The 17,463-nt window shown below is 37.0% G+C and overlaps 1 protein-coding gene across 4 annotated transcripts in view; it reads right to left on the bottom strand.

Annotated features, from left to right (window-relative positions):
- The window catches only part of GPC5 (glypican 5), a 1,453,242-nt gene that overhangs the window by 793,181 nt on the left and 642,598 nt on the right, over positions 1 to 17,463 (bottom strand). Inside the window, exon 7 of one of the 4 annotated variants that reach the window (XM_063714991.1) lies at positions 15,257 to 15,554. The exons of the other annotated variants lie outside the window; for them this stretch is intronic. Coding sequence (XP_063571061.1) covers positions 15,417 to 15,554 — 138 coding nt within the window. The 3' untranslated portion in view covers positions 15,257 to 15,416. Of the gene's footprint in view, positions 1 to 15,256; positions 15,555 to 17,463 lie in introns of those variants that run through there. 4 annotated transcript variants of the gene reach the window in all.

The raw sequence follows: 17,463 nt of genomic DNA, 5'->3' as shown, positions 1-17,463 counted from the left end.
TTGTGGTTGTGATTAAATTAAAGATTTTGAGATGAGGAGATTAACCTGGATTATCAGGGTGGGCCCAATGTAATCCCGGAGGTCTTAATAAATGAAAGAAAAATGCAAAAGTATAAAAGAGAAGGGGTTGAGTTGATGGAAACAGAGTTCAGAATGATGAGGTCAGGAGCCAAGGAAAGCAGGCAGTTGCTAGCAGTTGAATAAGGCAGGGAAGAGATTCTGGAGCCTACAGAAGGAAGACAGCCTTTCATTTTAGCCCCATAAGATCCATTTCAGACTTCTGACCCGCAGAACTATAAGATAATATATTAAGCCACTAAATTTGTAGTAGTTGGGTATGGGAGCAATAGGAAACAAACTATTAAACATTTAAAAGAAGTTTATAATTATTTTTAATGATAGCTAACATAAATCAATAAATCATTTAAAAAATGTAAACTAATGGTACAGTAAAAACAGTGAACTATAATAATGCTATTAAACTATTGCATCTGGGATTCAGAAATGCTCTGATTTTAAAGTAATAATATTGATTGAAGTCATGCAAACGATGCTTTGAAAATGATGCATCACAGATACATAATTCCTTTCTGAAGCATATTATTTAATCTACTTTAAGATTTTGGAAATATACACAAACACCCAATGATAAATTAAATATGCTTACTTTATCTTAATTTATGCAAAAGACATGCCAGGTGTTTAGTTTATAAATTCAGGGTTCTTCTCCTATGGGAAGGAAACAAGCATTTCAGCTCAAAATTGTTTGGTATGATTGGAAAATAGGCAGTAAATGTTGTTGCTTTACATATTAGAAAAGTTAAAATATTTAAACTTTTGAGATCTCAAGGACTTCTATTTGGCTTTATAGAAAATCCTCAAAAGAAGAATATTGTGTTACCAAACAAAGCAAAACATGGTTCACACAATTCTACATAAATTAACCTAGAGATAAAGTTTAAATCTTGAATTTTGTTAGCAATTTTGAATTTATAATTAATAAACCATAAAAATTTAAGAGTATAAATCCTTTAATAATCAATTACCACATCCAATTAGCCCATAATCACTGAAATATACAACTGGGACTAGAGCTCATTTCAAATCTCAAAATACAAAGTCACTTAATTCAGAACTCCATCTGTGCCTCAGTCTCTAGAGTCTGACAAACAGCCTCCAAATTGTCTTCAGAGTTTTCATCAAAACAAGACACCAGTTTGGAATCTATTTTAACATTACTTGCAACATATAAGGACTCACACTGCATCTGGTTTGACTTTTCTCTAATGAAAGTTGCTAGTTGTTCTGTGTCAGGAAGGATGTAAGTATTCCCTAGAAATAGTGCTGTTATTCAGAATACAACAATACAGAAATCAAATCCCCAGATCTTATATTTCCTATTCATAAAATTGTAATTGGCCTTTTTATATCTATGTTACTCTTGAGACAGAGAATTAACTTTATATACATACATGGGATACCCATAAAACTCAGAATAGTTCACATTTTTACTCTCCAAAAAGAATTAGAAATAAACTCAAAGCATATTTTCCTTTAATCCCGGGGATTTTGTATAGTTTAATGTTATCTCTTGAGGTGATGTTAAATATCAGTATTGTAAATAACTGGCAAGGGAAGAACTGCAGCATGATCTTTGCAATAGTACTGCAAATAGAGAAAAACAGCCTCACAAAAATTTCACTTGTCGGACAATGTCAACTCCTTGCAGATAGCAAATATTTATATTCTACTTTGTCAAGTGTGCAGGTCTTGTTGTGTAACTCATCGGGCTCAAAGTCTGGTTTCACTAGTCTCTATAATGTGGGTTATAACTTGGGCTCATTGACATCCTGTAAGCTTCATTTTATTCATATAAATTGCATTTAAGAATGCCTGCATCAGAAATTTGGGAGGCATGAGTTCTAAGTAAATTAATATACATAAAATACTCAGAACAATTTCTGATTCACAGTAAATGATCAATAAATGATTGCTGATATTAAGGGTAATCAGAAAGAATGCACACTATTTCAAGTCATGAAGAAGTGAGAGTTTTGGAGGCAAAAGCTGTCTTGTCTTTTGTCGGGCTATGAAAAACAAGAATATAACCTTTTTTTAGAAGAATCAAAAGTATGTCTTTGTCCTGTATCTCTGTTTATTTTGTGTGTGTGTGTGCTTAATAAACAAAGTCAGTATTCATTCAGCATTTGAATCAGAGCCAACACAAACACACACCTCCAAAGTAATTTATTATATTTAAGATGTCTATTATATGGTCTTCTCCATTCCTGTCTCTAAGTGAAATCTTATTTATTTATTTATTTATTTGAGATGGAGTTTCACTCTTCTTGCCCAGGCTGGAGTGCAATGGCGCGATCTCAGCTCATTGCAACCTCCGCCTCCCGGGTTCAAGTGATTCTCCTGTCTCAGCCTCCCGAGGAGCTGGGATTACAGGCGCCTCCTACCATGACCAGCTAATTTTTTTGTATTTTTAGTAGAGACGGGGTTTCACCATGTTGGCCAGGCTGGTCTCAATCTCCTGACCTCAGGTGATCCGCCCACCTCGGCCTCCCAAAGTGCTGGGATTACAGGCGTAAGCCACCGGGCCCGGCCATGAAATCTATTTTTTAATTCCATAAGGCAATGAACACATATCAAAGTAATATACAACTTCTTTATTGCTATTCATTAATATATAGCAATGTATTTTGTATATATTTTCAGATATGTGTATATAAAATTTTCAAAATAATAATAAAAACAATCTAAGTAACATTTCAAAAAACAAATAATAGGAAGAGAAAGAAAGACGACCCAAACCAAAATCTAAAACGGAAGAAAGAGAAAAAAAGAAATAAAAAATCTTGCAGACAAAGATAAATTCTCTGGGTTGAAATTCCAACGTTTTATGCAAGGGAGAAGAGTTCTTGCCTCGGCTCAGCACCTTCATGGGCCCGAACGTTTGTGCTCAGGCTCTCTGTTGACTAGAAACAGCAGATGAAAGGTGAAGAGCAGAGACACTGGCCACAGAGAGAGGTCACCTTTGACGTCGGTGGGAGATAACTGATATGTATGAATCTTCTGTGACTGATGTGCTGAACCTGCCTGACCCCTAACATAAACAAAAATATAACTTATTTCCCTCTTCTACCATTCCTGAATCGAAACTTTATTCAGCAGGCCTCATTTTCACATGTTCCTGAATGGACTGGGAAACAACCACAGCTTCTGTGTTCAGTTTTAGGTAATTGAATCCTACAGTCATTTTATGTACAAGTTTAAATTTAAGTACAGTTTAAATTTAAATTCAGAAACGGGTAGTCCAGTCCAAGATCATCATAATAAAAACAAACAAACATGATTTACAGTAAAGCTCTGTTTCCTCTTCTGGACCTACTTTAAACTGGAAACCTAGAAGGGGTCTTTTAGGGGAGAAGGTGGTATCTTTCGCTTTTCGGGACCCTTGACGGTTCCTACAGGGCTCTTTCTTCCTACAGTTCCCTTGACTCAGGCAGAGCCATCTGTGTCCCTTTGGGGTGTCCTTTGCAACTTCCTTACCTCTGAGAATCTCTTGCTGTACAACTTGGCTCTTTCTACTGATGTCTCTGTCCTACTGAGAGGTGAAGCCAGCTGGACTTCCTGGGTCAAGTGGGGACTTGGAAAACTTTTCTGTCTAGCTGGAAGATTATAAAATCTCACCAATCAGCGCTCTGTGTCTAGCTAAAGGACTGTAAATGCACCAATCAGCACTCTGTAAAAATTCACCAATCAGCGCTCTGTGTCTAGCTAAAGGATTATAAATGCACCAATCAACACTCTGTAAAATGGACCAATCAGCACTCTGTAAAATGGACCGATCAGCAGGACATGGGTGGGGACAAATAAGGGAATAAAAGCTGGCCACCCCAGCCAGTGGCAGCAACCTACTTGGGTCCCCTTCCACGCTGTGAGCACTTTGTTCTTTCCCTCTTCACAATAAATCTTGCCGCTGCTCACTCTTTGGGTCTGTGCCACCCTGCACATTGTGCACATGTACCCTAAAACTTAAAGTATAATAAAAAAAAAAAAAAAAAGAGCTGTAACACTCACCACGAAGGTCCATGGCTTCATTCTCGAAATCAGTGAGACCAAGAACCCACCAGAAGGAACCAACCCCGGGCACACTATGGGCAACCTTAGTGGACACAACCCAAAGCAGTCTTGTTTGCTTTTCTCTCCCATGCTTTGCATGACAGGTCTATGAGAGATACTCACATATCTCTAACACTAATAGATTTCAGGAGTGCAGGCCAAATTTAATGGGATGTCACTTATGCATAAGTCCAAGCATGGATCAGACCTAATACACATTCTGTTTTAGTGTTCCCAAGAATGAATGTGGCACAAGCCCTCTGTGTCTCCCACCCTCAGGGAATATATTTAAAAACTGATCATTTGCATCTTATTTGCTCTAACTAGGTTTGGAACTATAAGAGCATTCCCTCACTCCAACCGCAAATAAAAACTAGGGACTTACGCATCAGCTCTCTAAAGAAAGAGTCTTGCCTTCAGTGTTCTCTTTCCACATCTGACCCCTTCATATGTCTGGTCTAGAGGGTGGTCCAGAAGTTGTGGAACAGATTCTTCTTCTCTCACTCTTGTTAATTTGTATATGAGAGGGGCTCTGGCTTTTGTCTTACCTTCACTTTGTTATCCTGATGCCAGGCAAAGCTGAAGTAGATTTCCACTCTAATGATGTGTTTCACACTATCAGCCTAAATAGCTGAAGCCACTAATGTCAAAATGTATATCTATTTAAATCTCAATAATCTCTGTGATACTGATGAGTCAAAATGAAACAGAGCTGGTCAGCTCAAGGTGTGGGTTCTGGACCAGCAGCCTATGCATCACATGGGAACTGGTTAGAAATGCAGTCTCGTCTGGGTGCAGTGACTCATGCCTGTAATCCCAGCACTTCAGGAGGCCGAGGCAGATGGATCACAAGGTCAAGAGATCGAGACCATCCTGGCCAAGATGGTGAAACCCTGTCTTTACTAAAAATACAAAAATTAGCTAGGCATGGTGGCGCGTGTCTGTATTTCCAGCTGCTCAGGAGGCTGAGGCAGGAGAATCACTTGAACCTAGGAGGCGGAGGTTGCAGTGAACCGAGATGGTGCCACTGCACTCCAGCCTGGCAACAGAGGGAGACTCTGTCTCAAAAAAAAAAAAAAAGAAAAAAAAGAAATGCAGTCTCTCCTTTCCTCCTCAGACAAACACTGAATCCGAATATGCATTTTAGCTGGTTCCCTGAAAGAGTCATATGTGTAATAAAGTTTGGGAGGCACTGCAATAGCCAATTATTAATAATGATGCTTTTAAAGTCATCTCTCAAACTGTACTCCTTATAAAATTAATATCTTCCAAAATGGGTTCCACAAAAAATGAGGTTTATAATCAAATCTGTTTTTAAAATATTAAGTTAAATAAAGTAGAGCAAATTTCCTTTCTGCCATACTTCGGAGAGTCCAATTAAGCGTTGCTATACTCCAAGAGAAAAATGGCATGTGCAATATTTCTTCAAGCCATTTCACCTTGAAGCTATGTTCTCTTAGGGTGATCTATGAATATCTTTTGGAACACTGGGGTTTGTAAAAAGCAGATTGAAAAATGATGCCCCAATTTGTGAAGAAGTGATCAAATTCTATTATACAGACTCAACTTTACACTTCAGGAAAAACACCTGTTTGAGGTTTCAAATTACACATTGTAAAAATTGTTTATGTGAAATGTCTTATTCTTTATAGATTATATGGTAAAATAGTTTATCTTTGCTCCTGTCTTCCCACTGCTGTCTCCAGACACATTACTACTCTCATTCTGCCTGCTGGACTCAGGGACTTGGCACTGATCTCAAACAAATCTCAACATCTTTTTGCATGTTCAGACTCAAGATTTCTCCCTCCTCTTGCCTCTTATCAAAATAAGTGTCTGTATTACATTTCTCCAAAAATAGATAATCCCCATATAACCACTCTGTGAAAGCTACCCTCTGATAGGTAAGGTCTGAAATTGCCTGGGTATGCTATTCCTTATTGCTTTTTTTTTAAAATAGAGAAGAGCTGGGCTTTAAAATGTCTTATCCCAAGACAAAACAAAACAAAATTACATATGTTGTTACAATTCAAATACGTTTTACCTAAAACAATCTCTGAATATCATGAGGATGAACTCTACTTAATGGTTGGAATGAAGTACCATGGGCTAAGAAGTCAGAAAGATTGTAAATATGAACATATGAGTACACTCTCCTCATTTCCTCTTAGACTCATGTCTTCATTGGGTATCCTGCATTTCTTTCTTAGTTATTTCATTATTTAAATATCTTTTGCATTTTTTCTCTCATTTTCCATGATCCAGGAAGACAAGTTTTCTGGTTACAAAGAGTTTCAGAGCCAGCTTTTTCTCCTTTCCACTTAGAGCTTATCGTAGATAATTTGTATCAAAAATTCTAGCTACTTTTGAATTTGCTTTTAAATTTTTCTAGACATACTATTTTGTAGCTAAAAAAAAATCTCATTTTTAGATTTCTTCATTTCCTCTCCGCTTTCATCATAAAAAATAGAGTCTGGCTGCCATTTTGTGCATTTTTTGGTCATACTACAGTTAAGTTAGTTAACATTGCAATCTAATTTCATCTAGCATCCAAAATTATAATTTCTGCTATATTCAATAGGTGCAGAGACAGTTAAATGGTTAAAACATTATAAAATATTAATTTGCATAATACTAATAGTCTGACGCATTTTACAGTATCTTTCCCACCCTGCTTATTGTAAAGGAACAATTAATCACCAATATGAATAATTCCCCAAGAAAAAAACTAAGCAGAATTGATAATATGCAAAGAAGCTCAATGGTACATAAACATCTATAATTTCTGCTTTCCTATCGTCTTTTTATCTGGAGCTCAGATTTTTATCAATGCCTGTTTTACTGTCTCCCTGTATTTATTCATTCGACAAAGGTTAATCTAATGCATATTAAATATTAGGCTCTGTTCCTGACTTTGGGGATTCGAGGAAAGTTAAAAACTATATAAGGTCAGATAGTGATATGTACTAAGGGCAAAAATAAAGCCATTTAAACAGAAAATGACTTGGGTAGAATAACAAGGAGTTACTAATTTAGATATATTTAATCAGCTATGTATTAGGTATATAGTTTTGATCAGATTATCCCAATTATACTCTGTCAAGTTAGGTGAAAATCAGTGTTCATTTTTAGTTGCTCTTGAAGTCATTGATTATTAATAAGCTATCCCTCCATGACTTTTCTGTGGCTCATTTATTTTAGACTATACCAAAATTTCTGTCCAAATTTACTTAAAATCCATATGGCCTTTTTAATTTGACATGCTAAGAGAAAGACAGATAGAAAATTTATCTTACTCATATTAAAATCTGTTCCAAATAAGCCATGTTTCAACTGAAATCATGATTATTCTAACAATGAGTTGTTGTGTCTTCTTGCTAAGGAAAAACTGTTAAGGACCAGAAATACGTAGGGAATTTTTGATTATTTTTTGGTCAACATTATAAACAAGCCATTGGTCAACTTCATGAAATTGAGAAAAAACCATTGTGACTGCTTGGTGTCATATATGAAAAGCAATCTGATAAAACACATTTAAAAATTTCTGAACATTTGTTCAGGCAATATATTAATATTGTGAAATCAAATGTTTAAAGAGTCAACACTGGGAAGTTCATGGATGATTGGTATAAGAATCAGAGAAGTCAGTGTATTGAACAGAAACTCTACCATGCAAAAGTGAACACTATGAGTTTTTAAAACTTACACAAAATGTATCAGCGATAGATATGTTGGCTTTCTGCAGAGATGTTCCTGGAGACAATCCTAGCACGGAAGAAGCCTCTTCACCCTCCTGGCTGACTTTCTGTGTTCTCACCATAAAATTCTACCCTCCAACCTGTTTTCATTTTAGTTCCTCTGCAGTGTTTGGTGGGATGTATCAAAAGATTGTTATAAATACCTAAGAATTGTAACACAGCATAGTCAAATCTCAATTTTGAATACAAAGTTAATAAAATATATGTAATATAAAATAAATTTATATAGTTACATATACATAATATATGCTATAACATTGTATGAATAACATACATGATTATTTGTAATATGAAAATGATATTACATATAATTCAGTAATTACCACAAATCTGTCAGATGAGTTTTATTATTTAAACAATACATATGAGAAGAAGAAGGCTGAACCTTGATTATTTGGCTTCATGTCTTTATTTTTGTAGTATAATGTTATCTATCGTCTAAGGTTTTCACTATATACAACTGTGGTTTTAGAATATAAGTTGAACTATTATATTCCAAATAATTAATGTAATACTGCTTTTTTTTTTTTTTTTTTTTTTTTTTTTTTTTTTTTTTTTTTGAGATGGAGTCTTGCTCTGTTGCCTAGGCTGGAGCGTAGTAGCCTGATCTTGGCTCACTCCAACCTCCGCCTTCCAGGTTCCAGCAATTCTCCTGCCTCAGCCTCCCTAGAAGCTGGGATTATAGGTGCATGCCACCACGCCCAGCTAAATTTTTGTATTTTCTTTTCTTTTTTTTTTTTTTTAGTAGAGACGGAGTTTCACCATGTTAGCCAGGATGGTCTCGATCTCCTGACCTCATGATCCGCCTGCCTTGGCCTCCCAAATTTCTGGGATTACAGGAAACACGTCATTTCTTAATGTTTGCTGAACAAATATTAACTAGAAACTAAAATTACTAGTTTAAATATGAGTTAGAGGGTTTAAAATAAAACTACTGCAAAATAATACCTATATATGCAACACACGCCCTTCATTGACTTCCGGGATTTATAAAGGTTAGAAGTAACTGTGATAATAACAATAATGATAAAAGTAATCACATTATGTGTCAGAAAATATGGAAGACACAAGACTCACTGGATGATCATAGAAATAAGGAAAAAAATATATATGGTTTAAAAAGAAAGTCAATAGGAATGAGAAAAAAATTTGATGGAGGAAGACATTTGTTATTAATATTCTGGGTATATTTTTCATTACTGGAACCCATCTCCTTGGTGTTGGTCTATGTTTTCATGCTATCCAACTGAGAATTCAGATCTAAGATGATTTAATTAATGCTGTTTTTGCAATCTATTTTGTTATTAAAAAAAATGATCGGGGTGATCTAAACCATCTCGCCGTAACTGTAGTCATTAATATGGGTTTCTTTTCTTTCCCTCATTCTGGATTCATATCAAACCAGGGTCCCTAAATAGAGAAAAGAAAAGGTAAGAGGAAAGAGGAAATATTGCACACATCTATGGTATCACTATGTGTTCTTATTTGAAAATTGAATTCTCTGTGCTAGGGAGGAAAAATGAATTTTGTGAAATCACTTAAATCTACTGCATTTAATGAGGCAAGAATAGATCTCAAAAGTGCTTTTGAATATTACTTGTAAATGTTTTATAAAAAACATTAGTGATTTTAAAACATTCAATGGTATCACATAGGCATTTAAGAAAATAATCCCTGCAAAAATATACACAAATCCATTATAAAGACAGAAGTCTGCATGCTGCCATTTGCTGCTCAGAGGTAAGATACAAGTGTGTTTTTGTCCTTTCTTTCCAATGATGTAAAATTCTCTCTTCATTAACTCCATGGTTTATTTACAAATACTTGAGAAGCAGAACCTCTTTACATTTGTAGGATTTTTTAATAAGATACAGAACTGTGTGACTAATCAGCAGAATAATGGAAGCACTCTTTACCAAAGTAAGAAGATAAAAGTTTTGGCGGGGAGAGTGAAATAAAAATGAGTTTTCTTCCTGGAAATCAGTATTCGCTTGAAAGAAGACCCAACTAGAAATAAGAACATTTGTTTCCTTTGGTGGAATAACCTCCTTTTGATCTCAGGACTGCCTAGAATTATAAAACTTCATATAGTATCCAATTGAAACTCCTAACATGCTTCTGAGTTTTCAAAAGATAACACGAGGAAGAAAAACATTCAGTGTAAGGACTTTGGATGAAGGAGTTTGCTTGGAGAATATAAAAACGAGATGACATTCATTTCAAACAAAAGTTCTTTCTTGAACTTGTAATAGATTGATGAAATATTTTTAGAAGAACACAATGATATAAAGAAAGCTAGATTTAAAGAAGAGACTTTAGGAAATTTAATCATCTACTGTTATAAATAGGTAATTGTGATTTTTCTTCATAAAAGATCAATATCATTTCTTGAGACACTAGTGAATTTTTTTTTTTTTTTTTTTTTTTTTGAGATAGAGTCTCACTCTGTCGCCCAGTCTGGAGTGTGGAGTGCGGTGGTGCGATCTTGGGTCACTGCAACCTCTGCCTCCCGGGTTCAAGCCATTCTCCTGCCTCAGCCTCCTGAGTAGCTTGGACTACAGGCTCATGCTGCCACGCTCGGCTAATTATTTTGTATTTTTAGTAGAGACAGGGTTTCAGAGATTGGTGAAATTTTAAACTGAATATTCATAGCCTCTGGAATGAGGCAAATTATAATTTTTCTCATCTCCCATATCTGCACTAGGAATATACTCTGAATATCAATATTTATCCCAGGACCCAAATAGAATCTACCTCCGTGAAGCCTTCTTTTATTATCTCAGTTGCCATAGTTCTCCTGTATCACTTCCTGGCCCCTCCTGAAACTTTATTCTTTCCAACAATACATCTTCTCTAGTGACATTAATTATAAATCCTCCTCAGTTTTTCATTTTTAAAATCCTTTGCATCTTAAGTACCATGAAAGTGGTCTATATATAGTAGACAGCTCTACAAGTGTTTGAAATGACGATGTTTGTGGCCCACGGTGATGGTGACAATCATGATCATGATGGGGGTGGTGGTGATGACAGTGTGATAAATCATCCTCTCCCTCTCCAAGTGTTCTAGCAAGCCCATAAAATATCCCAGGGAAAGTTTAGGAATGAAGTTACTCCCTTCTCCTTACCACTGTTTAGCTTCTTCCTTTGGTAGGAGTGATGTGATAGTGATATAATAAGTCTGACATCTATTTGCTCATGGTCAGGGTTAATGTCCTAAACTTACAGGTTCATATATTGCTTCTCTTTCTCCTTCTATATACCCACATTGATGCTCTGTCTTGGAAATTGCTTGCCTGTAAGCACGACACATTTTACTCTTGAATCTTGCCTTTTCCATACTGTAAACCAAACAGAACGGGCTAAATTTTATGCAGGGAAGTATTCAGTCATTCAACTGCTCTGTTAGCAGCTTTGGGGGTACAAGTTCTATGGAGGGAAAAAGAAAGTCAAGAATAGTTTGTTTGAAATCCAAGCTATATTTTCTAAACCAACTATACATCTATAATAAAGCAGATTATTTCTTCACACTCTGACTTGCTATATGTTTCCAAATAGGTTCAGAAATATGAACCTATTTGGAATAAGATGGGGTGCTTAATTAACCAGATAAATACACTAATGATAGTGATCATGATACAATTATTTTCACCAACCTTTTAAAGTTGGACAAAGCCAGAGTTTTAATTTTTTGCCAGAAGTAGGCATATTCAAAGAAAATTTTCTATTAAAAACTCTCTTAGGAAAATACTAGGAATTAATACATCAATATCTGGATGGGTTATGTCTTTGGTATGATCAAATTTTATTAGTGCATTTAAACATCTTACTATATTTCAAATTATATTAAAAGCTGGTTGATAAGGTGTAATACTCTCAACATCCACCCTAACAGCTTTCTGGCATGCCAGAGCTGGACAGAAAAAACTACGATTCCTAGAACGCTTGCTGCCAGGTTTTATGTTTTGCCAATCAGATATCGTAGTGCAAGATCCCTATTCAGAACCGAGTCATTTGGCAAAGTAAAACACACACGTTAGTTTTGGCAGAGGCAACTATCCAGCATTCACATTAAACAATGTCCTGACTAGTTTTTGAGACATCACCTATGATGACAGCTTCTGATTCTACGGCTCCCCAGTCCATGTAGAGGCAGCTGCTGTGTGGCAGTCCAGTTCTGCTCAGTACAGGGCTGTTTCTAGAAGCTCAGCTTAGGGCCTTATTTTCATAACCATTTTAGTTAACCTGTGGGTAAGTTTTACTCCTTAAAAAAAGATGTATTCTTATGAAGAATAGTCTGTTGTATGTGGTTAAATACTTTGTCTAGTGGTCACTAAAATGATTCAGGATGGAAATACAAATAACAGGTTAAGAATAGGTGACAAAGTATAGATTTTCTGGTACAGGAAACATTGTACAGGGTAGAACTAAGAAGAATAATGCCAGGACCTGGGGAGCTTATGAGAGCAAAGGGGATTGAACTAAACATAACTGTCGACTCTCCATGGTTCAAGTCAAAGGGGACACATTTTGTTATGCACTGATAATTATTCCAGAAGAAGTCAAATTTTAAGCACACAGAATGAAGAAAAAGAGAACATGAAGTTATCGGATTCAAATTGCATATGTACCCTATAAGATTCAACAGTCATCTGCTGGAAAGGAAACTACTGCTCTCAGCTACTCACATCTAGGATCATTCACATGTATTCTTCAAAAGTTTTGGTTCCTGATTCACTCCTACCCTATCAATTAAAACATCTGACTCATGGCAATGTCTGTATACATATACATGATTTTTCCAACACCCTGTATTCTTAGCTCCCTAAATTCTTCCATTCTAATGATATCTACCTTAGTCACTCCTTCCAAGAGCAAACCCCAGAGCTTGTCACGACCAGTAACTGCAATGTCTGCAGAGAACTGTGACTATGTGATCTACATATAACAATAAAATGAATACCACTCATTGATAGGCACCTCAAATCTATGTTGCACATGAAGACTTCCAATTCATTGATACTATCACCTTTCCCAGTTCCTCACTGGCTTGATGATCTAGAAATCCTCTCCTTACCAATTTCCACGGCCCATTACAATCACTCGTGTGTACTATACCCCCTTTCTTCCCTTGCTCCTCACATTTTCCTGCTTGCTTTGCACAGCCTCACCCCTGGTTTAAACAAGCTTTTTTCCCCATCTCATAACTGGAACGATGTATCTGAAAGTGGCTGGAGAATAACACACAACAATACTAACTCATCTCAATTGAAATTTACAATTCCCAAAGGCCCATAAATGTGACTGTCGTATGTGCTCCTTTGTTTTCAACCACTATTTCTTCAATTTTCTTCAATATGTTTTCTGTCTATTTTTATTTTCTCCTTTTGGTAACTCTCATTAAATGTGTATTTGTGTAATTAATGTTCTGCCACACGTCTTTGATATTCTGTTCATTTTCCTTCATAGTTTTTTCTTCTCTGTCTTCTTTAGATTATATGATTGGCATAGATTGATTTATAAGTTCATTGATTCTTTCATCTGTGTACCCAAATCTATGTACAGCCCATCTACTGAAGTTTTCATATCTGTTTAGTGTATTTTCCACTCTAGAATTTCTATTTGGCTCTTTTTAATAATTTTTATTTTTTACGAATATTCTGCATTTGATGAGACATTGTCATTAGACATTCCTTTACTCTTTCAATTATGGCTCTTTTCGTTCTTTGAACTGTTTTGAACATATTCATAATTAGCTGCTACTTTAAAGTATTTGTCTGCTAAGCCCACCAATGGGCCCCATCAATGGCAGCTTTTATTGCCTGATTTTTTTCTTGCGCATGAGTCACACTTTCCTGTTTTTGCGTATCTCATAACTGTTTTAATTAAACATTTAAAATAATACATCGCAGCAAATCTGATTACCCCTCACTCACTCAGTGTTTCTTCCGCTTAGTCACTTGCTTATTTGATTAATTATTTGGCTGAACTAGTTCTGCAAAGTCTATTTTCCCCATGGTACGTGGCTTCTCAAACATGTTGTTGCTCAGGTTTTTTTTTTTTTTTTTTTTTCCATTTGTTTTTACCTCTTAGGGATCCAGGTTACTCAGGGATCACCCCTGAGTTATCACAACCCACTTATTGGTGAAAGCTTGTGCTGGAGCCCTATTAGCAAGTTGGATTTTTATCCTTTGCAGTTGGATGTATGTCTTGGAGGCCCCGGTGCTATCACGGTTCCAAGCGCATATACTTTTTGCCCCACCTGTCATCAAGGATCAGTAGCTAGTAGCTTGATGGTTCTCTGACTACTAAGAAATCCAGCTTGTAGCCAAAAACCTATATGTGGTTGTTAAGTTCCATGGATAGGGAATCAAAAGGCTTTACCTTGGAGGCTGCATGGGGGGAAGTGGCCCTCCCCATACTAAGCTTGGTGCACAGCCAGCACATCACAGTCTCTAAGGGGAGGTGCCATCAGGACTCAGGACCCCTGTCAGCTGTGTTCTTGTGCACCTGTGCATACCTATCCCAGGTGCTTCATTGAGAGCACTATTTATTAGGTGCCCATCTCCAGGTGCCTCTGTAGAGACACCCTTATCAGAGGCAGGAGGAAAATCTTGAAGACACTTTCTCCACTCTGATTCAGTACTTAGAACTTTTCCTCTCCTAGCCACTTCCCCAATCCCTGCTTCTTGACCCCTGGATTCACAAAAGGACAGAAGGCTTTTGTACAAGGCTCCTTCAGCAGTGACACCATTCCAGCCATATGTGCTAATAATGTCTCACTTTCGTCCAGTGTTGTTTCATGTTGAGGAATGGAACACTGTGGGAGCCAGCACCTTCTTTCTGGCCTTTTGCTATACCATAGCAATGGATGAATAAAGGCGTAATCATTACTTTTATTTAGACTTATGGTATTAATCCACAACTCCAATGCCTGGCAGCTCAGTTCATAACAATCACTTGAATGGACACAGCTTTAGGGGGGCAGGCAGTTTTCTAGACTGTCAGGGATGAGTGTAACTTTATTTTTAAGCCTGGTTTCCTATGAGACACCCCTGGGTTAGAGTTGATTATTGTTCAGTGTTTTGTCAGAAGTTAAACGCAAGCACCTTTTGCAAGTGAGTCTTCTGCCCGTCAAGGTCAGCGTGAGGTTGGGAGATGCTTTAAAGTCGGCCTCACATTCTGTTCTGATTCCTCCTGATTTGGTAGTGCATGATCACATCCTTCCCAACCTTCAGGGTTAATTGTTATCCTCAAAGACTATTCTAGTTTTCGGCTATTTTGATTGTACAGTAAGCCCTCACTTAACATTGTTGACAGGTTCTTGAAAAATGCAACCTTTTGCATTTGTGAAATGTCATATGATGAAATCACTTTTACTATTGTTTAATTCATATAAATAAGAGTTAAAGTCGGGTGCGGTGGCTCATGCCTGTAATCTCAGCACTTTGGGAGGCCGAGAAGGGTGGATCACCTGAGGTCAGGTGTTCGAGACCAGCCTTGCCAACATGGTGAAACCCTGTCTCTTCTAAAAATACAAAAAATTATCCGGGTGTGGTGGCACATGCCTGTAAACCCAGGTACTCGGGAGGCTGAGGCAGGAGAATTGCTTGAACCTGGGAGGCGGAGGTTGCAGTGAGCTGAGGTCGTGCCATTGCACAGCAGCCTGGGTAACAAAAGCAAAAGTTTGTCTCAATAAATAAATAAATAAGAGTTAAGTTCCTACAGCATAATTCTGCTCACAAAAACATCACCAAACTTCTAAATAAAGACCCAAAATACTTCAAATATTAAACACAGAAATAGGTTTGAGCTATACATACATTTGATAAAGATGACTAAAAACAATTATTTCCCCAATTTTTGGTGAATCAGGAGTAATGGCAGTTGTAGCAGCAGTGGGTTAAAGGAGTAAATGTTTGCAAAGTGAAAATTGTAAGGAGCACCTTCTCCCACCACAGGTTTCAAAACCAAACGAGAAATAGGGTGGGCTCACTGGGCGCCTTCATTCCACCCAGTTTATTTTTGTGCATTTGTATGATTATCGTAGACTACATGAATTTTTATTTTACAATACTTTGTATTCATGCATTCATTCATTTTCTAACCGGCTTATTGCTTTTCTGGTGGCCAGGCCTTGAGCCACTCCCTACAGCTCAGGGTGCAAGGTGGGAACCTCCCCTGGTTAGGACACCATTCCATTGCAGCTCACTCACACACACACCCCAGTCACTCAGATGGGGGAATGTTTAGTTAGGAGATGCACTTAACGTGCACCTCTTTGGGCTGAGAGAGGAAACCAGAGACTGGCGAAAACCCACACAGCTGAGGAGAAAGTGCAAACTCCACACATACTGTGGCCCTGGCTAGGAATTGATTTTTTCCCCCCGTCAATGTTATAATGAAACAATGTTGAACAAAATGATGTTATTTGAGGATTATGTTGTATTATGGAACTAAGAGGCTCATTTTAATTACTCTCCATCAATATTCTCACTGTTTTTGTCAACATCCTTAAGCACAGTTTTCCATGTTCTGTTTCAAATAAAATCAGTCCCCTTGGCAGAGCTGTGGAGTGGGTTATGACTCAAACGATATTACAGGCTGAACTGTGCCTTTCCTCAAAACTCACGTGTTGAAGTCCTAACCCAAAGATCTCAAAATGTGACTGTATTTGAAAATAAGGCCTTTAAAGAGGTAATTAAGGTAAAATGAATCCATATGGGTCAGCCCTAATCCAATATGACTAATTTTATTTCAAGAGGAGGAAATTTGAACAGACATGTGCACACACATAGAAAAAAAACATGTGAAGGTATAGCCAGAAGGCAGCCATCCATTGTGAGCCAAGAAGAGAAGCATCAGAAATCAACCTACCCATACCTTGATCTCATGCATTTAGCCTCCAGAAATATGAGAAGAATTTTTATTATTTAAGCCACCCTGCCTGTGGTAGTTTGTTATGGCAGCTCCAACAGCCTAATACAGCCACCAACTTTTGCTGCTCTTAGTGAAACTTAGTAGATTTTCTTGAATTAATATTTCCTTAATTACTTATGCCTTTAGCACAATTTACAGAGATATTAAATGAGTGTTGGAGTTTCTAATCATTATTGTAAAATTTCCAACAGTTACACTGCTGTTATGATGAGGAGAGGGTTTACTGAATTCCCGATCCCAACATTATAGAAGTCCTGCTGCCTCTTCTACTCTGTTCCATCATTTTCCACTCTCTACTGATGATTTCCATTGGCACACAAACAGGCTGTTACTTTTTCTATTTTAAAAAACACAGTAAAAGAGAAAACAGAAAAAATAATAACAACTTTTCATTATCCAGCTTCTTCCAATTCTTACTCCCAATTTTGGCAACAATCTTCAGACCGACTGACCAGAGCCACAGGCTCCAATGCTCCTCTTCCCTTTCGCTCCCAAACCCACTGCAGTCTGGCTTTACTCCCACTACACTTCTTAAATTGCTCTGATCAAGTCACCAATTATTTCTTGCTTAATTAAATAGAAAATTTCAAGCATCTCCTTAAGTGAATTACCAGCAAGATTTCACATAGCTAATC

This window comes from Pongo abelii, chromosome 14, assembly GCF_028885655.2.
Source record: "Pongo abelii isolate AG06213 chromosome 14, NHGRI_mPonAbe1-v2.0_pri, whole genome shotgun sequence".
Classification (NCBI taxonomy): domain Eukaryota; kingdom Metazoa; phylum Chordata; class Mammalia; order Primates; family Hominidae; genus Pongo; species Pongo abelii.
This window is presented reverse-complemented; position numbering and strand designations above follow the sequence as displayed.